The sequence below is a fragment of the Sminthopsis crassicaudata genome, chromosome 5, assembly GCF_048593235.1.
Source record: "Sminthopsis crassicaudata isolate SCR6 chromosome 5, ASM4859323v1, whole genome shotgun sequence".
In the NCBI taxonomy this organism is placed as follows: Eukaryota; Metazoa; Chordata; class Mammalia; order Dasyuromorphia; family Dasyuridae; genus Sminthopsis; species Sminthopsis crassicaudata.
In genome coordinates, this window is record NC_133621.1 from 229,844,875 (window position 1) to 229,862,365 (window position 17,491).

Genomic DNA, 17,491 nt, shown 5'->3' on the forward strand with positions numbered 1-17,491 from the left:
TGACCCTGGGCAAGTCACTTAACTCCAATTGCCTCAGCCAAAAACAAAAACACAATAGATAACACAAAATAGATAATGTTGATTATATTAAGTTAAAAAGGTTTTGTACAAACAAAACTAAGGCAAACAAGATTAGAAGGAAAACATTAAACTGGGAAAACATTTTTACATTCAAAGGTTCTGATAAAGGCCTCATTTCTAAAATATATAGAGCTCTGACTCAAATTTGTAAGAAATCAAGCCATTCTCCAATTGATAAATGGTCAAAGGATATGTACAGACAATTTTCAGATGATGAAATTGAAATTGAAAAATAAAAAGCTTTAGTAAAAAAAATAAAATAAAGCAAAATATTAATAACAACATGAATCATAAAAAAAATAATCTACATGTAAGGGGTTTTTTAGAGGAGTTCCCTAAACAATTTGTTGAGCTTATAGGGTAGTGACTATTTTCTTTGCACTTTCATTCACTCTTCTCAAGTAAGTCAGGGATATGCCCATTGACAACTTTTTGAGAGACTAAGGAGAAATCTATTGGATTATACCCTATAATATCTCTCTGAGGATAGATTATGTTCTTAACTGTCGTAACTGGAGGGGATCTGATTAGCTTGGGTTATTATGGATTGTGTGGTGATAAACTAGGTGGCTCAGACTACTGCAAGTTCAGAACCAGTTCTTTGTGCTTGGACTATTAAAAAAAGAAGAGGAGGAGGAAGAGGAAGAGGAAAAAGAAGAGGAGGACAAGGACGAGGAAGAGTCAGTTGAAGAACCAGCAGTCCCTTCTCCTCTACCCTCCACCTACCCTCCCACTCCCTTGTCGGAGAGGGTCTTTAAGAGCTGAGACAGAATGAAGAATAGCAGAACTAGAAACATAAGGTCCTGGGCCAGGAAAAATCATCCCCATGGCCTCCCCACTGAGCTCCACTAATGGCCTCCTTGGGGCACAGCCCACATTGCAGTTACTTGTATTCTCCCCCATGTGGCCTGAGAAGAGAGTTCTTGGACCCTAAATTGCTGGCATAAGCTCAAAAAACCAGCAGTCATGGAGAGCACTATGTGGCAAAGCAGAATTCTAGATTTGGGTGATATGGAGCCCTTTCTAGTGCTCCTGAGGATGCTCTCCTTAAGTAGGAAGGGTCTACGTTCAGAGAGGTAGTGAGCTCTACTGTGTCCCCCTCTCCTTCACACCATATCCCCATTCTCTCTTGCTTTGACATCTCTTCCCCTACTTTTCTCTTCCCGTCTCAGATCCAAAGCAAAGGTTCCTGGGTTCTATACCAATTTCTTTCAATATATTCAATCATCTGTCAAATCTTAGTGTTTCTACTTCCACAACATCTGTCACATATGATCCCTTCCTTCCACTCACCATGTTGTGAGGCCTTGTGCCCTCCCACTTTCAAATGGTATCTAACCAGTCCCACCAAGCAAACCCCCCCCAACCCACAGCAATCCTGTTCTCCAAGGAGTAATCTGTGTAACTTTGCCCACACCTTTCCTCTAAGTTTAAATTTCTTATTTTTTTCTAGGCCTGGAGCAATGATAATGAGGGAGAAGGGAAAAAGTGGTAACAAAATGGGAGGGTTGTTTTTTCTTAATGATCCCAGTACTAAGGAGAATATGAGGGCCCTTGCCCCCTCCCTGGGAGTCTCTGTGGCCAGTGGGCTGGATCCAAGATGAGGTCTGGAGGCTGGCATCCAGTCTTGGTTGCCTCTTCTGCCTGGAACATATTCATCACAAATGTTTTTCATTAATTACTTCTTCTTTCCACTGCCCCCAAGAGTTAGAAGTTGACTGTTGTGCAGACAAGGGGAGCAGCCTTTGAAGTGGGACAGAGCAGCAGGGAGTGTGGTTGTCAAAAATTAGCTGTCAGGGCTGCCTGAGAGTGGAGAAGAGTTCAGAGACTGGCAGACTGGGACTTCTGCTGACTGCTGAGCTCTAGGGTTGTAGGCTGTGATCCTGAGACTTGGGCCCGACCCAGCTCCTTCTGGGAGTAAGTGGTTTTCAGAAGATCTGGGCGTACAAACTTTAAGAGAGGCCTAATGGCGAACAAAGGCTTCCAAACACAAGAATGCTGTTTTTGCCATGTTCAATTGACTATATGGTTACAGCGCGCTAAATTTCTCAGTCTAAGAGGAGAAGGGGGGATGACTGAAGAAGAGAAGCGCAGAAAGATAAGTTCATAAACTGTACAAGTTGTCTCTAACTTATCTCTGACTCTGTGTGTCTTTCTCTGTCTCTCTCTCTCTCTCTGTCTCTCTGTCTCTCTCTCTCTCTCTCTCTCTCTCTCTCTCCTTCTCTCTCTCTCTCTCTCTCTCTCTCTCTCTCTCTCTCTCTCTCTCTCTCTCTCTCTCTCTCTGTCTCTCTCTCTCACCAGTCTTACAACACCAATTGGCTTTTGGACATTTTGAACTAAATGTCCTATGGGCATCTCAAGTTTGATATGTCCAAAATTCTATTTGTCTTCCATTCACTCCCCCGACAAAACCCATCCCTATTTTGAATTATCTTTATTTCTGTTGAGAACAACACTAAGCTTCCAGTCAATAAGATATTCAATTTTTGAATTATTCTTGACTTCTCACTCTTATCTATTTCACTCAACCAGTCAGGTGACAAATCTACTTCTTCAAAATACCTCATATATACATCTCCTTTCCTCCCCTCATACAACCATCATCCTATTACTTCAGACCTCTCACCAGGTTTCTAAAATGGCCTCCTATTACATCTCCCTGACATGAGCCTCCCTTCATTCCAATCTATCCTCTAGTCAGCAGCTAAAAGGAGTTTGCTAAAGAATAGATTTGACCAGACTACTGCTCTTCCACACAGCAATCTCTGCTACTTCCCCATCACTTCTAGGGTCAAATATCAACTCTTCTGTTTGATGTGTATACAAAGCTGCCCAGAGACCAACAGGATCCTGCCTTTCCAAGTATCCCCCATTAGTCCTTTCCTTGTCTCCTGGCATCCATACACCATGTCACGTTCCTTTTCCATGCCTTTATATTGCTTGTCTCCCATGCCTAGAAAGGAGTTCCTACTCATCTCTGCCTCTTAGACTTAGTTTCATTCAAAATCCCAGGAAGAAAGGAAATACAGCTTAATAGAGAGAGACAAATATGGACACACACACACACACACACACACACATACACACATATGATCCTCACAAAAACTCCATGAGGTAGGTACTATTATCCTCATTTTACAGATTAGGAAATAGACTGAAAGAAGTTAACTGACTTGCCCTGGCTCCCACAGGTTATTATCCCAGTTGGATGTCTTCAATCTGGGAAGATTTCCAGGAGGAAATGAATTCTCAGCACATTATTAGAAGGGAAAACAGACACAAGAAAGCAGCCTGGAATGAGCAACCTCTTCACCTCTGCTACTCAGAGTCTCTGGCTTTTGCTTTTTCCACAAAGCACATCTCACGCACCACCTTTCACAAAACTTTTCTTGATTCCACCAACTATTGATACCTCTCCCACTACCACCACAAATTAACTTGTTTTTTAAAAAAAATTTTAAATACACGTGTACTTATAATAGATTATATAAAAAGTCTTAAGTAGTCATATGTAAGACATAAACTCCTTGAGGGCAAGGAGTTTCCTTTTTGTCATGTTTTTAACACAGTGCTTGTCCCATACTTGTTGATTGACTAATTATATGGATTGTAGACTTCTTATTTTAATATTTTGAGAAATATTCCATGTCACTTCCTCAATCAGGGGTTTTTAATCTGGGATAGGTTTCAGGGTTTTTGTAAACTTGGAAGGAGAAAAATATATTTTTATTTCAATATAAATTATTTCCCTTGTAATCCTATTTATTTTATTTTGTGAACTTAAAAATCTTATTCAGAGGAGAGGCCATAAGCATTCCCAGACTCCCAAGTGATCAGTGATACAAACTAAAGATTCCCTGACTCGACTAATTCTGGACCTGACCAGTTATGTTTAGACATCCTTTTCTTTTCTTTCCTTATTTAACTTTGAGCATCATAGGAAAAAAGAAAAAGAAAATGGGTCAAGAATATTAGGCAAACAGAAATAGAGGACACATAATTGGAGAATTAGAGTAACGAAACAAAGATAGATGTCACTCTAACTGCGGGCTATTTTATGTAGTCTTCTAGACTTAGAATTATGAGACAAATATGCTTCTTGTCTCTCTTCATTTTGTTCTGTGGCCTTTGCATGTGCTATTTTCAACCACAATACTCATCTCATTCCCTTTGGATTATTTCACATCCCTCTCTCCCTTCAAAAATTTAACTCAAAATTCACCTCCCTCCAGAAGCCTTTCCTGAATGACCCTACCCATTTAAGAGCATTCAACTAATCAGTAATTTCTTAGAAATGATATTGGTAATGTATCATTTATTCCAATTGTATTATTTTTGTAGGTGTTTCTAGATTTTTCACATGTGCATATTCTGTCTCCTTATTTAAGTTATGAATCCCCCCAAAACAGGAGCTATGTCTTTTATTATTTATCCATTCATAATACCCTATGTAATGATTTACACTCAATAATGTGGTTTGCATAATGATGCACATTACCTGGGAAGGAACATTTTTTGGTGGTTCAATTCTAATCGATGGGTCCCATTCACCTGGAGGTAACACAGTCACTTGGTCCAGGAACTCATCAATCCCAGCTAAGAGGTCATCTCGCTCCTTTGCCTTATAAGCTACATCATGAAAAATCTATGGAGAAGAGATGACTTAGGAAGACTGCAGAGAATTTTCCTGAAGAAAAACAGTTATCAATGGATGTTGGGAAAACTACAACTTCTTGATTTTTATCTTAGTGGCAGAACCCTGAAATGCAGATAACTCAGAGAGAGCTGTCAGAGAATGTGGGAGGGAGAAAAGCCCAAAGGAATCATAATTTCATGTTGAAAATGGACTGGGTTCAAGGGAACTTTAATAATGGTCTTTAAGTAGATAAAAGGCTATACAACTGTTCTCCATCTCTACAGAGCACCAAACAAAAGGATTAAAATGAGAAATAAAGAAAAACTTCCTGGATTACACTTCAGAATGAATTGAAAAATGAGGCTCAAGATTTATGTTTGATATCTATGCATTGTTGTTTTTTTAACCAAGAGTTGATAAAGCAGACCTCCTCACACATTTGTGCCATTCTTTTTAAGAGCTTTGCACTGGGATGAGCTATTTCAACAATCCAACAAGTCCTAAAGAACCTATGTTACGATATTGTCACTTTGAGGCAAATGTCACAATGTTCCTCACAGTCACATCCTTACCTTCAAAAGCTGCTTTACTTATATATGGATACTATGGCTCCTATTCTGCTTATTCATGTCAATACTGCTCTCCCCATTCTCACTCCCCATCTCTGTGAGTGTTGTCAAGCCATTACTTAGTGGGAAGAGCTTAAAAATCTGAGGCATGAGTGCGAGGGATGAGAAGAAGGAATATCTACCAAGTTGTGATTTTTTATTAGTGCATGGACAAGCATAGATTTAGACAAAAAAAAAAAAGTGGTTGGGAAGGAATAATGCATCTCCCCTCCTCAAATAGATCTGTAATGGATAACCAGAGGGAATTGTGCAATCACAACTTTCTGGGAAGGAAATACACTCCCAACCTTTCTTCTCTGTTTAGGTACCCCACATAATATATAACATAGAAAGATTTGTCACTATTTATGTTGACTTTTTTCATAGGGAGAGAGAGTAAGGGGAGGAGGGAGAAATAAAGGAGGGGGACATATAGAGAGAGAGAACACACAAAGGGAAAAAAAGATACATGAGAAACACAGGAGTTATGAACATCTCAAGTTTTATCATACCTCATCTGTCATAATGGTGGCCATGGATCTGCCAATCTCATGATACTGTTGACCTTTTCCTACTGGTCCTAGCAATATAAATAAGAACCTGATAACAGAGAGAGAAAAAAGGCTATTACTAAGCATCAGTGTACCAGATTTTATTCCTCTCCAATGAATCTAAAAAGACAAATATTATTACCTAACATTAAGTATGCACCTTCAGCAGACACGCTGTTAATGTGTCAATACTTTTAACCTCTTTCTTCAAGCTGGATATTATTGAAATATTGAAATGAGTATTGAACTCATTAAAACTATTACTGTTGTTGACATTTAATCATGTGGCTATAATTGCATGGCCTTTCCACAGAGACAAAAATCCTTGCTTTGAAAAAGAGATTTCTTTCCAAAAGATCACTTTTTACATTAATAAGATGCAATTCCATCTGAATTTCACAAATGGGGGAAGAAGCTAAAATTATGAAACTCCTTGAAATTATATGAAGACAGTTCTAGACATCTGAATACATTTTATAACAAAATAAATTCTAACTAAAGTACATAATTTACCATAGCCAAATAATTCATCCCCTCTTTGTCAGGGGGTACTGGGAAAGCAGGAAGTGTATTCCAAAACTGTACCTGAAACATTGCCAACATAATGAAACCTAATTAATTATTCAGTACTATACTACGAAGAGTTTATTCTTCATCAGCACAGTGCTTAATCAAACAGTTTTCTCAGGACTCTGGTAATCTCTCCATAGCATATAGATTTTTCAAGATTCTCTGATCCTAGATCTCTTAGTATTAAGTAAGGTTCTCTTACTAGGATTCAAGAAGACTAGAATTTTTAATTTAAATTTAATAACAGTAAATAATACAGTAAAATATGTACTTATTTCTGTCTTTACCTTGTGGGGATTGGTACTTCTGTGAGACCTGAGAGAAGAACAGCAGGTGACAGCCTTACAAAGGCCACAATCGGATGGTCCAAGATATCTACTTCTCCAACCAAGACATTGGAGGCTTCTGCCCCTATAGGTATTTTCTTCATAAAATGAAGGTCCACCTACAAGTCCGAAATAAGTTGAAAATACTGTAGCTCCCCATTAGGTCTACTCCCTCAATTCAGCACTCTCAGGTTTACAGAACTGGGGCATGGTGGTATATGAGTAGTGACTGTTCCCTTAGATTCCAAAGTACCTGGCAGGTTTTCACTTAAAATTTGCGCCCCCAAAGACGTGCTGAGGCAGCCAGTAGATAAAATTAACTCAAAGCACTTACTAATATGTCATAGTCAAAAGAGCATCCATGCAATATTTTCCCCATAAACATAGGACATACTTTATCACACACACACACACACACACACACACACACACACACACACACGGTGAGATCTTTCCTTGCCTCTCAGCAGACCAGAGCACCTAGCACTGACTGCTCACTGTTCCCCTATGGCTGGAGGTGATGCTTGGAGCTATTGAGCTCTCCTGTGGCACACCCTTAGAACTATTCTCATCAGTAACTTATTGAATTATTATAATGAAGAAGGACATGGAGAGGGGGCAAATAGCACACTTGTGATGTTCAGTACCTGAAGCGCTGGGCCCAGAGTCAAAGAGATCTGGATTCCAATTCAGCTTTGGACCCTTTTAAGCTTAAGTCTAGGTCTCTTTAACCTCTGTCTGCCTCATTTTCCTCTTATAAAAATAAGGACCTATAAAAATAGCACCTATCTACCAGGATTGTTGTGAAACAAAATAAATAATATTTGTAAAATATTTTGCAAACTTTAAAGTACTATTTAACAAGGCTATGCTGGTAAATTTTTAATAACTGGCTTACTTAAAACAACTTACTGACACATACCATTTAATTTAGTTTGTGTTGTTAACATTTTCTCCACCACATTAACTCTAGACAGTCAACAAAACCATCAGTCAAGCCCTGAGTTGGAGCATTAGCTAATTTCCATGGTATAAACTTTCACACTAAAAATTTAACAATCAGCTCTCCCAAGCCAATTAAAATTGATTCCAACATATACCCTGGACAATATCTAAATTCTGGTTATTATTATTTGTCCTAATGTACATATTAAAGAAAAGGAAATGAGAAAAAGAAAAATATCAGGAGCTCCTTAACCTAAATAAATATTATAAGGATATACACAGTGCACTTTAAAAAAAAATAGTGTTGTGGAGTAATGTGTCTATTAGGAAAACATTAAAAGTTATTTTCAAATAATTTCAAGAAGATGGTATGAAAACACATTTTAAAAACAAATGATTAAACTCGCATTCCTCTCAACTTTGAAACATCCCCTTTCAAGGCACCCTAAACTTGTATCTATTAAAAACATTTAGCTGCTCAAAGACATTAGTGGAGGCCAAACATGGGATCAAGAAGCAGTTGTGTCTCCTGACTGCCAGGGCAGGGTTTTTTCCATCAAACCACAGATATGCATTTTGTTTCAAAAAAATCAATGATAAAAGTATAGGTGACTTTACTTAATAGCATTTCAAAGGAGAAGCCTAAAAGTTTTAGTTCATCAAAAGTTCAAAATGAGCCAGCTTCTTTAAAAAAAATTTAAGCTAAAATGATCAGTATTATGTATATTAAGTCCAAGTCAAGGGAGGAAAGAGAAGAAGAGAATAAGTATTTATTAAGCATCTACTATGTGCCAGGTGCTGTGTTAAGTGCTTCATAAAGATTATCTAATTTGATCCACACAACAATCCAGGGAGGTAATCACCTTACTGTATTTGGCATGGGAGAATCTGGAATTTTGAGTATAATTCTGGACAGCACACTTTCTTTTTTTATTTTAGCTTTTTATTTACAAGATATATGCATGGGTAATTTTTCATCATTGGCGATTGCAAAACCTTTTGTCCCAACTTTTCCCCTCCTTCCCTCCACTCCCTCCCCCAGATGGCAGGTAGTCCACTACATGTTAAATATGTTAAAGTATATGTTAAATCTAATATAAGTATACATTGGACAGCATACTTTCAAAGAGATTGGCAGAATAAGGAAGCCGAAGAGAGCCATTACAATGGGGAGAGGTCTAGAAATCATGTTACATACATGAGGAAGACGTGAGGGAGTTTGGAGAGAGTCAGCCTGGAGGAAAACTTAAAAGCCATACAGTGTCTCTCCTCCAATTTCAGGTGGCTGACCAAGTGAAGCAAGAGAAGATTGATTATTCTGTGTCGCTCTAGAGGACAGAAGGGGAACCAAAGGGTAGAGGTGACTGACGAGCAGATTTAAGGTTGAGGGAAAAAACAATTACAGCTGTCCTCACAAGCTTTTTGTCAGTGGATATATCCCAGCTGAATTTGTGTGTAATCCATTATTTACTGCTGGAATAGGAAGCAAAAAAGGGGGAAATTCTTGGGAGTTCCTCAGCCTATACATATATATATATATATATATATATATACCAGATTAAAGAGGAAAGGAGGACATATCTATCAGTGGTTGCAACAGAAAAATATAAGTCTGCTTCAGAAAAGACATGTCAGGTCCTCTCCCACTTCAAGATTCTATGATTGAATTTCCTAAAAAAGCTTGTTTTTTGGGGGTTTTGGAGGGGGAAGTTAATTAACATAATTGCAGTAAATCCATCTCCTTTAAAGTGTTTACCAATTGTCCATAATAGGTAATTTTTTATAACTATGTTTTAATTTTAAATTTTAATAAGCTAGGTGTGTGACTCTGGGCAAGTCATTTAACCCCAAATGCTTCAGCAAAAAAAAAAATTGATAAGGATTTGGGTCTAGTTGATGTTCATCATATGCCTTATCTTTTTTTTTTCTTTTTTTTTCAGGATACTATGGAAAGCCTGACAACAAAAATAACTCAAGTCAAATCCAACATCCATGTTAGGGAAAGAGGATTGACCATAACTTAAAGTAAGAAAACAGCAATATGTAGTGGGGGTTCTGAGAGCCCCAAGATTGCTACAGCAGCTCTGAACGTCTGGTGGAAGACCTGAAATACTGGCTAGGTGGGCTCTAGAGATACGGGATGAAGTTGTGATTAGGATTCTAAGAGATAGAAGGCTTTGGGCTGGTCCCACTCAAAAGTTCTCTAACATTCATCTTGGTTTGGAAGTGAGTGAGTGGAGTGGTCTCCCTTGGGGTTCATCTCCTTAAGAGGCAGGTATCACAAAATAGTATTACCCTCATCTGACTGATGAGGAAACAGGCTTCTGAGAAATGCTTTGTCTGTGGTTACACAGCTAAAAGTATGAGGTAGAATCTGAACCTCTTGATCTCCTAACTGCAAGGCCCGTACTCTTTCATACAGAATACTTCAAACTCCCATCAGGTTTCTCTCTTGGCCACAACCCAAGGCATTATGGTTCTACTGGTGACAGCCACCCAATATGTAAGCCCAGGGCCTAAAATTAGGCTGTATTAAGTACCTACTCTATAAAAAACACTGTGCTAAGTGAGAGGAATACAAACAGATAAGTGAAACAGTCCCTCATATGAAAGAGCTCACATTCTACCAAGGAAAGCAAATTCACCTATCTGCCAGGTAATCTTTAGGGTAGAGGCAAAGCACATGGTCATACTTCTTTTTAAAGTCATAAATTATAGTCGTTGGTTGGGTTTTGTTGGGGGGATGGCCCCTTCATAAAAGCCATTCCTCTGTTTGCTGGCCAGGAGGACTGGGAAAAGCCTAACTAGGAGTCAGAAGAATGAGAGAGGGGCCTCTGCTACTCCCAGGGTTCCTGTGCCCCTCTGCTTGTCAGTCTACAGTGAGCAGGTGTTTGTAGGGAGATGAAGCAGGGAGGCCTCTGCTCCATAATATTTACTCCCTTCAATTTTGATGATGGTGATGGGTGGTTTGGAGAGGGCTGGTATGCCCAAGGCTTTGAGGTTAGGGATCCTAAGCTGTCTCCATCAGGGTCTTTGAAGGGTTAGCTTTGCCAACTAAGGTTTGAAGGGGGGAAAAGCATTCTCTTGGACCCAAGGTTTATGAACTTGAAACTTTTAGTACTTTGACAACTGTATTTAGAAATAATTCTTTTTCTTTGCAACCCTCAGTATTTTATTTTAGGCTATCAAAATGTGGCCCTGAAAAGAAGTCCGTGAATTTCCCCACCCAGCCAAAGAAGTCCAGCACACAAAAGAAACAAAGCCAAGTGAAGCGATTCACTGGAACAACTTTCCACCATGAGGTAGTTTTTGGAGAATTAGGAAGATGAAAGTTTTGTCACAGCACTCAGTGGGAGAAAGGCAATGGTAAGGAATCAGCAGTCCTGCAAAAATCTGGGTGTCAAATTGTAGGGTCAGAAATTCACTTCCCAACAAGGTTAAAGGGAATACACTAATTTGTCACTAGTAAGTCTATAATTCTAAGTAATTAATTAGGGTTAAGTAATTGATTGATTGACCAAACTCAAAGAAATATTTTTGAAAACCTACCAGACAGACAGAGAGGTATAGTAGAAAGACACTGAGACTGGGAGACTGAGACCTGGGATACTCCAAGGGGAAGTTAATGAACTCTCAGAGCCTCTGTTTCCTTTTCTAAAAAATGGGATCATAGACTCACAGATATAGCATTAAATAGGATCTTAAAGATCATCTAGTCTACTCCTCTAATTTTATAGATGAGGCCCAGAGAATTTCAGTGACTTGTGCATTACTACGTAACTAAGAAGTTGCTGAGGGAGGATTTGAACCCAGGCCATCCAGAAAAGTCTAGTGCTATTCACTGTGTCATGATAGCTCCTACATTGTAACAATTCTTATACTATTAACACACATAGTGCTTGGGTATAAATGAGAAAAGTATGAAGTAAGGAAATGAGGAAAGTGGAGAAAGAACTCTGCAAAACTTTTAAAGCACTACACCAATGTGAATTATTATTTTTCGCAATCTCTCACATTTTTACCAACCAACCCAATTTTCTTTTTTCTTTACCTATATTTTCCAGGCAGGCAATGATAAAATATGAGCAACAAGGCTTGAACTAACTCAGAATGATTCCTAATCTTAAATAAGATGTTTAAAGCTCAGAATAAATTTCTCATAAATCGAAGACTATACCAATTTATACAATTGGTTGGTGATTTGACTACAGTCAGAGTTATGAGGAGGAACATAGGCCTCCTTTTCTGAAAAAAGCAGGTTTTATAGAAATATTCTTCACATTGTTAAAATTATTCTCAGTCCCCTTAAAGATAATGCCTCTTGGACCAATACACCAATATAATTCTAATTTCATGGTAGGGGGAGGGGTTTTCCACTAACCTTACTTAAATCCACAGGACTATGTTCACAATTTACTCCATTTTTAACTTCAAGATTTGTAGTAGGAACAGACTGAGGAGACACTGTTTGACCTGTGGGAGGAAAAAAAAAATCTGTTTCTTCCCTTCATCACCTTTGCCCACCCGACCGCCAGAGAATATACTTATTTCCTACCAATATTGCACCTGCAAAAGGTTAATAGGGTCTGTGATGTTTGGACCCATGCAAGCTTAGCTCTTTGTATAGGGCTGATCAGGGTTCTTCATACCTGCCTCTCATTCTCGCACACAGACTTCTAGCCCCTTCTTTTGCCAAGGGAACCAAAACAACACCTGGACATAGTATACCTGAATTCAAATCCTTCCTCAGGTATTTACCAACTATGTGAACATAGACAAGTTATTTAGCCTCTCTTAGCTTCATCTACAAAATGGGGGTTATAACAGCATCTACCCCTTTTTTGCCTTTTTTGGGGGTATTCCTTTCACTTAGAATAGTGCCTGGTGCATGTTAGACCTATTTACTGACTTGCCTTAGAGGGTTGTTGTGAGAATTAAGTGAGTTAAAATATGCAAAGCCATTTTGAAATTCTTAAAACACTATGCAAAATAGCAGGGGCGCTCTATTGTACATCACAATTTACTTAACACTATCCAGACTATGGCATGGTTCCTGACTCTGAGGGATTTATTATCTATCAGCAGATTGTCTCATTGGTATAAATATAGAACAGAAGGGTCCATCCCTCCAAATCTTACCATTTTTGTCCAAAGAATTTGGGTCTGATTGCTTTTTGCCAACCTCAGCAAAAGAACGCACAATGGGAATAAGATTATTTCTCTTCTTCTCATTCTGATGATGATGCTTCTTGAGAAGAGCTTCCCGCACTTTAACTCGCATAGCCTCATTTAGGTCACTGGACAATTCCTGCTGGTCGAGGATCAGATCTAAAAAGCAATTATCTACTTGTCCAATAGAGCTCAAACAAAAAGTCAACCCCTCCAAAGGAGACAAGAGGAGGTTCCAGAGGAGGTTACTGAAAATGGAGATATCTTATCAAGCCATTACATAGTAGGAATAGCTATTGGTGAGATATTTGAATAGGGTAAACCAGCCTGCTTCTCCTGTACAAGCTTTTCATATTGTTGGGAAGGAAAAAATATCAAATTCCAAATCAATTTCTGATGGCAGCGGCCCTGATGAAGTGGGGACTCCATTTTGGCAGAAGAAGGGGGAAATTTTAAGAAAAATTAAGATTAGCTATAAAAGTATATGGAATCCAAAAATATAGGTCAAACAGCTAATTGGTCATTTATTTCTATCAAGGGGTGAACAGTTATAGGCTGAGGAGGGAAAACACAAATAATTATTAACTGCTAAAATGAGTTAATGTATCATGATATGATAATGTAATGTGAAAACCAGACTGCAACCTAGGGAACTGTGATTCTAGCTCCCAGCTGTTAACCTGACGAGACCCCTCACATCTTGGGGCCTCAGTTTCCATAACTATAAAATGAGCAAGTTGGAGTAGCTCTAACTTTCTGAGACTTGCAAACTCTCAGTCACTGAAACACAAAATTGGAGAGTTGGAAGATACTTCTGCAGTCATATAGGCCACCTCAAAAACAAAAGAAATCCCCTTTATATGTTACCAAACAGGCAGTCTTCTGGCTTCTGCTTGAAGAGGTCACCATTCCTCACTACCTCTCAAAGCAGCCTAGTTCCACTTTTGGAAAGTGCTACTTATTAGGGAGCTTCTGTGAACTCCAGCCTCTCTCTGGCTTCTTTAGAATTTATCTCTGTTGCTCCTGGCTCTGCTCTTTGGGTCCAAACAAGACAAATGGAATCCCTCCTCCATGTGACAGCTTTTTAAATATTGGACCTGGCTGCCATGCTTCCCTTGAGTCTTCTCTTTAAGTCAAATAGTCCCCATTCCTTCACTCGGTCTGGGTCCCTAAAAAGAACCCCTTCACATAGGCCCTTCATATCCTGGGGTATCCTCCTCCAGATTCCTTCAAGCTTCTCAATGTCCTTCAAAAACCATGATACTTAAAACCAACCACAAGACTCTAGAAGAGTCTGATGAGGTTAGAATGCCCTGGGACAATTACCTGTCTATCCCTGGCAGGTGCACCCCCTTATTCAGCCCAAGATCCCTTTAGCTTTTTGGATTGCTACAAAAACTGCAGACATATTGAATTAAGAAAAAGTAAATCTGGAAGTTCTCTGTACATTGAAATTCCTTAAGTATTTTCTAATCCCTGTTCTGTAAGAAATGACCAACAAGAAGAATACAGAGAGGCTTGGAGAGACTTACTTCAACTGATGCTGAGTGAAACGAGCAGAACTAGGGGATCATTATACACTTCAACAACAATACCGTATGAGGATGTATTCTGATGGAAGTGGATATCCTCAACATAGAGAAGAGCTAATCCAATTCCAATTGATCAATGATGGACAGAACCAGCTACATCCAGAAAAGGAACACTGGGAAATGAGTGTAAACTGTGAGCATTGTTTTTGTTTTTTTGTTTTGTTTCTCTTCCCAGATTATTTTTACCTTTCGAACACAATCCTTTCCTTTGCAACAACAACAACAACAACAAAATTCGATTCTGCACTTATATATTGTACCTAGGATATACTATAAGATATTTAATATGTATGGGAATGCCTGCCATCTAGGGGAGGGGGTGGAGGGAAGGAGGGGAAAAACTCGAAACAGAAGGGAGTACAAGGGATAATGTAAAAAAAAAAAAAAATTGCCTATGTATATGTACTGTCAAAGAAAATGTCATAATTACAAAAATTAATTTAAAAAAAAAAAAGAAAGAAACTTCCTCATTAAAAAAAAAAAAAAGTATTTTCTAATCCCAACTGATAAGCATCTATCAGAACATCGATAAGGAATGTACAATATTCTTTAAGTATACAGACCATGATACTTTGGTTGGTAAATTCCTTTATGAAAAAAAATAGCCTGCTTTATGAAGTATAGTTAATTCTTAACATAAAATGGCTAATTTACTGTCAAAAACCTAAAGAAATTTCTTCAGCCTTAAAATAAAGAAGACTATGACAAAAAAAAAAAAAAGGAAGATACCAGATTCCAGAGGAACCATGATGAATCATACCACCAGCTCCTTACAGAGAATTGATGTCAGGGTCCATTGGACTCAATTCATTTTACATTACCATTCATATTTTGTACACTCACTTTAGATACCCGGTATCAGGTGTTTTCATTACTAAATGTGCCTGAAGTGACATTGTGGCCCCAACCCCTCCCCCCAGCTGTTTCCTTTGCTTCTTAAACACTTTCTGCCCATCCCCAAATTCCATCCCTTTGTCTGGGCAAGAGCCAGAAGCAGTAAAAAGGTGAGCTAATTTTTAAAATGCAAAGTAGTGATACAAGCCAATAGAAAGTCAATGGATAGGAAGCCAAGATTGGATTCTAGCCCTGGTTTGTTCTGGAATCTCCCTACCTGAAATTTCTTCAATGCTGTTTGCTCTCATGTCCAGGAGGACTGTTCCGTTAATGAGGCAGCTTCTCAGCTCAAACAGACTATGTAATGAAAGAGTGGCCACGTAAGGCTTGCTCCAACGTTCTCCCCCGTCTTCTACATCTTCTTCAAACTTCAACCACCTAAAAGTGTTATGTTATAAACACCAAAAAGAGGAGAGTAAACTTCGAGGGGAAGTTTACAAACAAGTCGCAAAAAGTACAGAAAGGGCCTAAATGATTACATTTGAGCACACCAAGTCCTAATTCACATCTTTTGAGCACTTTTAGAAGGTCCACAAATCCATGCTGGTGACTAATAAATTCATGAAATAGACTGAAGAATGAAAGTTACTGTGTTTCTCCTTGACTTTAAGACTCCTGGCCCTGTTGAGTTCTTTCAATATAAAATGCATAATGGAGTCAAAGAGTATAAGAAATAGCACTAGTTAATTCAAGGGCAATTTGGAGAGTTAGAAGGGATAGGACAAAGAAGGAAGAATGTCTTATAGGGAAATATAGAAAGACCAAGAAAGTCTTAGTACTGGGTTTATTTAGTAATACAAAGGGATTAAGTTTTCTGGGTTCTCCAAGGAGTTAGACTGCCAGGTGATTCTATGGACAGACTACCAGGCTTATCTTCATGCGTTCAAATCTAGCCTCAAATATTTACTAGCTGTATGACCCTGGGCAAGTCACTTAATCTTATTTACCTCAATTTTCTCATTTATAAAATGAGCTGGAGAAGGAACTGCCAACCATTCTAGCACCTTTTCCAAGAAAACCTCGAAGAGTCAGACATGACTGAAAAAACTGAACAGCCCAGGATTTCAGGTTTGGCCTGGGACTTCCAGAATTTTACTGCATGAAAACCCAAAATGACCTTTAAAGAAATAGAACTTGTATTATGCTACGATCAGTTATGTTGAACTTAACTCTTTTCAAAAATGAGGTGATTTAAGGCAATTCCAATAAAGAAAGAGCAGTCTGCACCCAGAGAGAGGACTGTGGGGACTGAATGTGGATCACAGCATAGTATTTTCACTTTTGTTGTGGTTTGCTTGTTTGTTTTTTTCTTTCTCATTTTCTTCCCTTTTTGATCTGTTTTTTCTTGTGCAACATGATAAATATGGAAATATATTTAGAAGAAATGTACATGTTTAACTTATATTGGATTACCTGCAGTCTAGGAGAGAGGGTAAGGGAAGGGAAAGAGTGAGGGAGGAATATTTGGAATATAAGGTTTTGCAAGGGTGAATGTTGAAAACTATCTCTGCATGTTTTATGAAAAATAAAAAGTTATTATTATTTTTTTAAAAGAAATAGGACTTGTGACTAGAACTCAATTGGGTCCTTTGGGCTCCCAGACTGAGAACAACCCTCCCCCCAAGACCTACTAGCACTCTAATCATTAAGTTCTGGGTCAGATGTTTAGAGGAGTTCAAAGTCTCAGCATCTACCTTACTTCCTAACAAGTACACTGAGCCATCTAATGTACTCCTGGCTGAGGGAACAAGGGTAGAGTGAGGAATGGCCTCTGAAATGTTAGGAAATTGAATCAGTTGTATTTGCTTCCACAAAACAACATACGAAGAAAGGCTGAAGATAACATATGTATATATATCTTTATTGTGGTTATTTTAAGGACTTTACCTAGCTGTTTCCTTCCACTCAGCATCCTCTCCTTCCTTCAGACAGATTTCATCCAGTTCTGTGAACAGCTCATGTGGCACATGCTCTTCATCTTCCTCAGTGCCAAGAATGAACTGAACCCGCTGGGAAGGTGTGTCTACAAAATCAGTAAAAAGGAAACATCTGGTCAGAGCCTCCATAACGAGTGAAAACAGAATCTGCTTTCCTTAGTGCATCCCAACTGCATCCCTAT

The 17,491-nt window shown here is 38.6% G+C and overlaps 1 protein-coding gene across 5 annotated transcripts in view; it reads right to left on the reverse strand.

The window, feature by feature from the left end:
- SLC4A8 (solute carrier family 4 member 8) overlaps positions 1–17,491 on the reverse strand; it is an 86,617-nt gene that overhangs the window by 41,062 nt on the left and 28,064 nt on the right. For all 5 annotated transcript variants that reach the window (XM_074270356.1, XM_074270355.1, XM_074270357.1 and 2 more), the window contains exons 4-10: positions 17,260–17,395; positions 15,590–15,750; positions 12,857–13,045; positions 12,099–12,190; positions 6,734–6,891; positions 5,838–5,925; positions 4,580–4,726 (exon numbers count right to left, since the gene is read on the reverse strand). In XM_074270356.1, the coding sequence (XP_074126457.1) occupies positions 4,580–4,726; positions 5,838–5,925; positions 6,734–6,891; positions 12,099–12,190; positions 12,857–13,045; positions 15,590–15,750; positions 17,260–17,395 (971 nt within the window). The remainder of the gene's footprint in view (positions 1–4,579; positions 4,727–5,837; positions 5,926–6,733; positions 6,892–12,098; positions 12,191–12,856; positions 13,046–15,589; positions 15,751–17,259; positions 17,396–17,491) is intronic.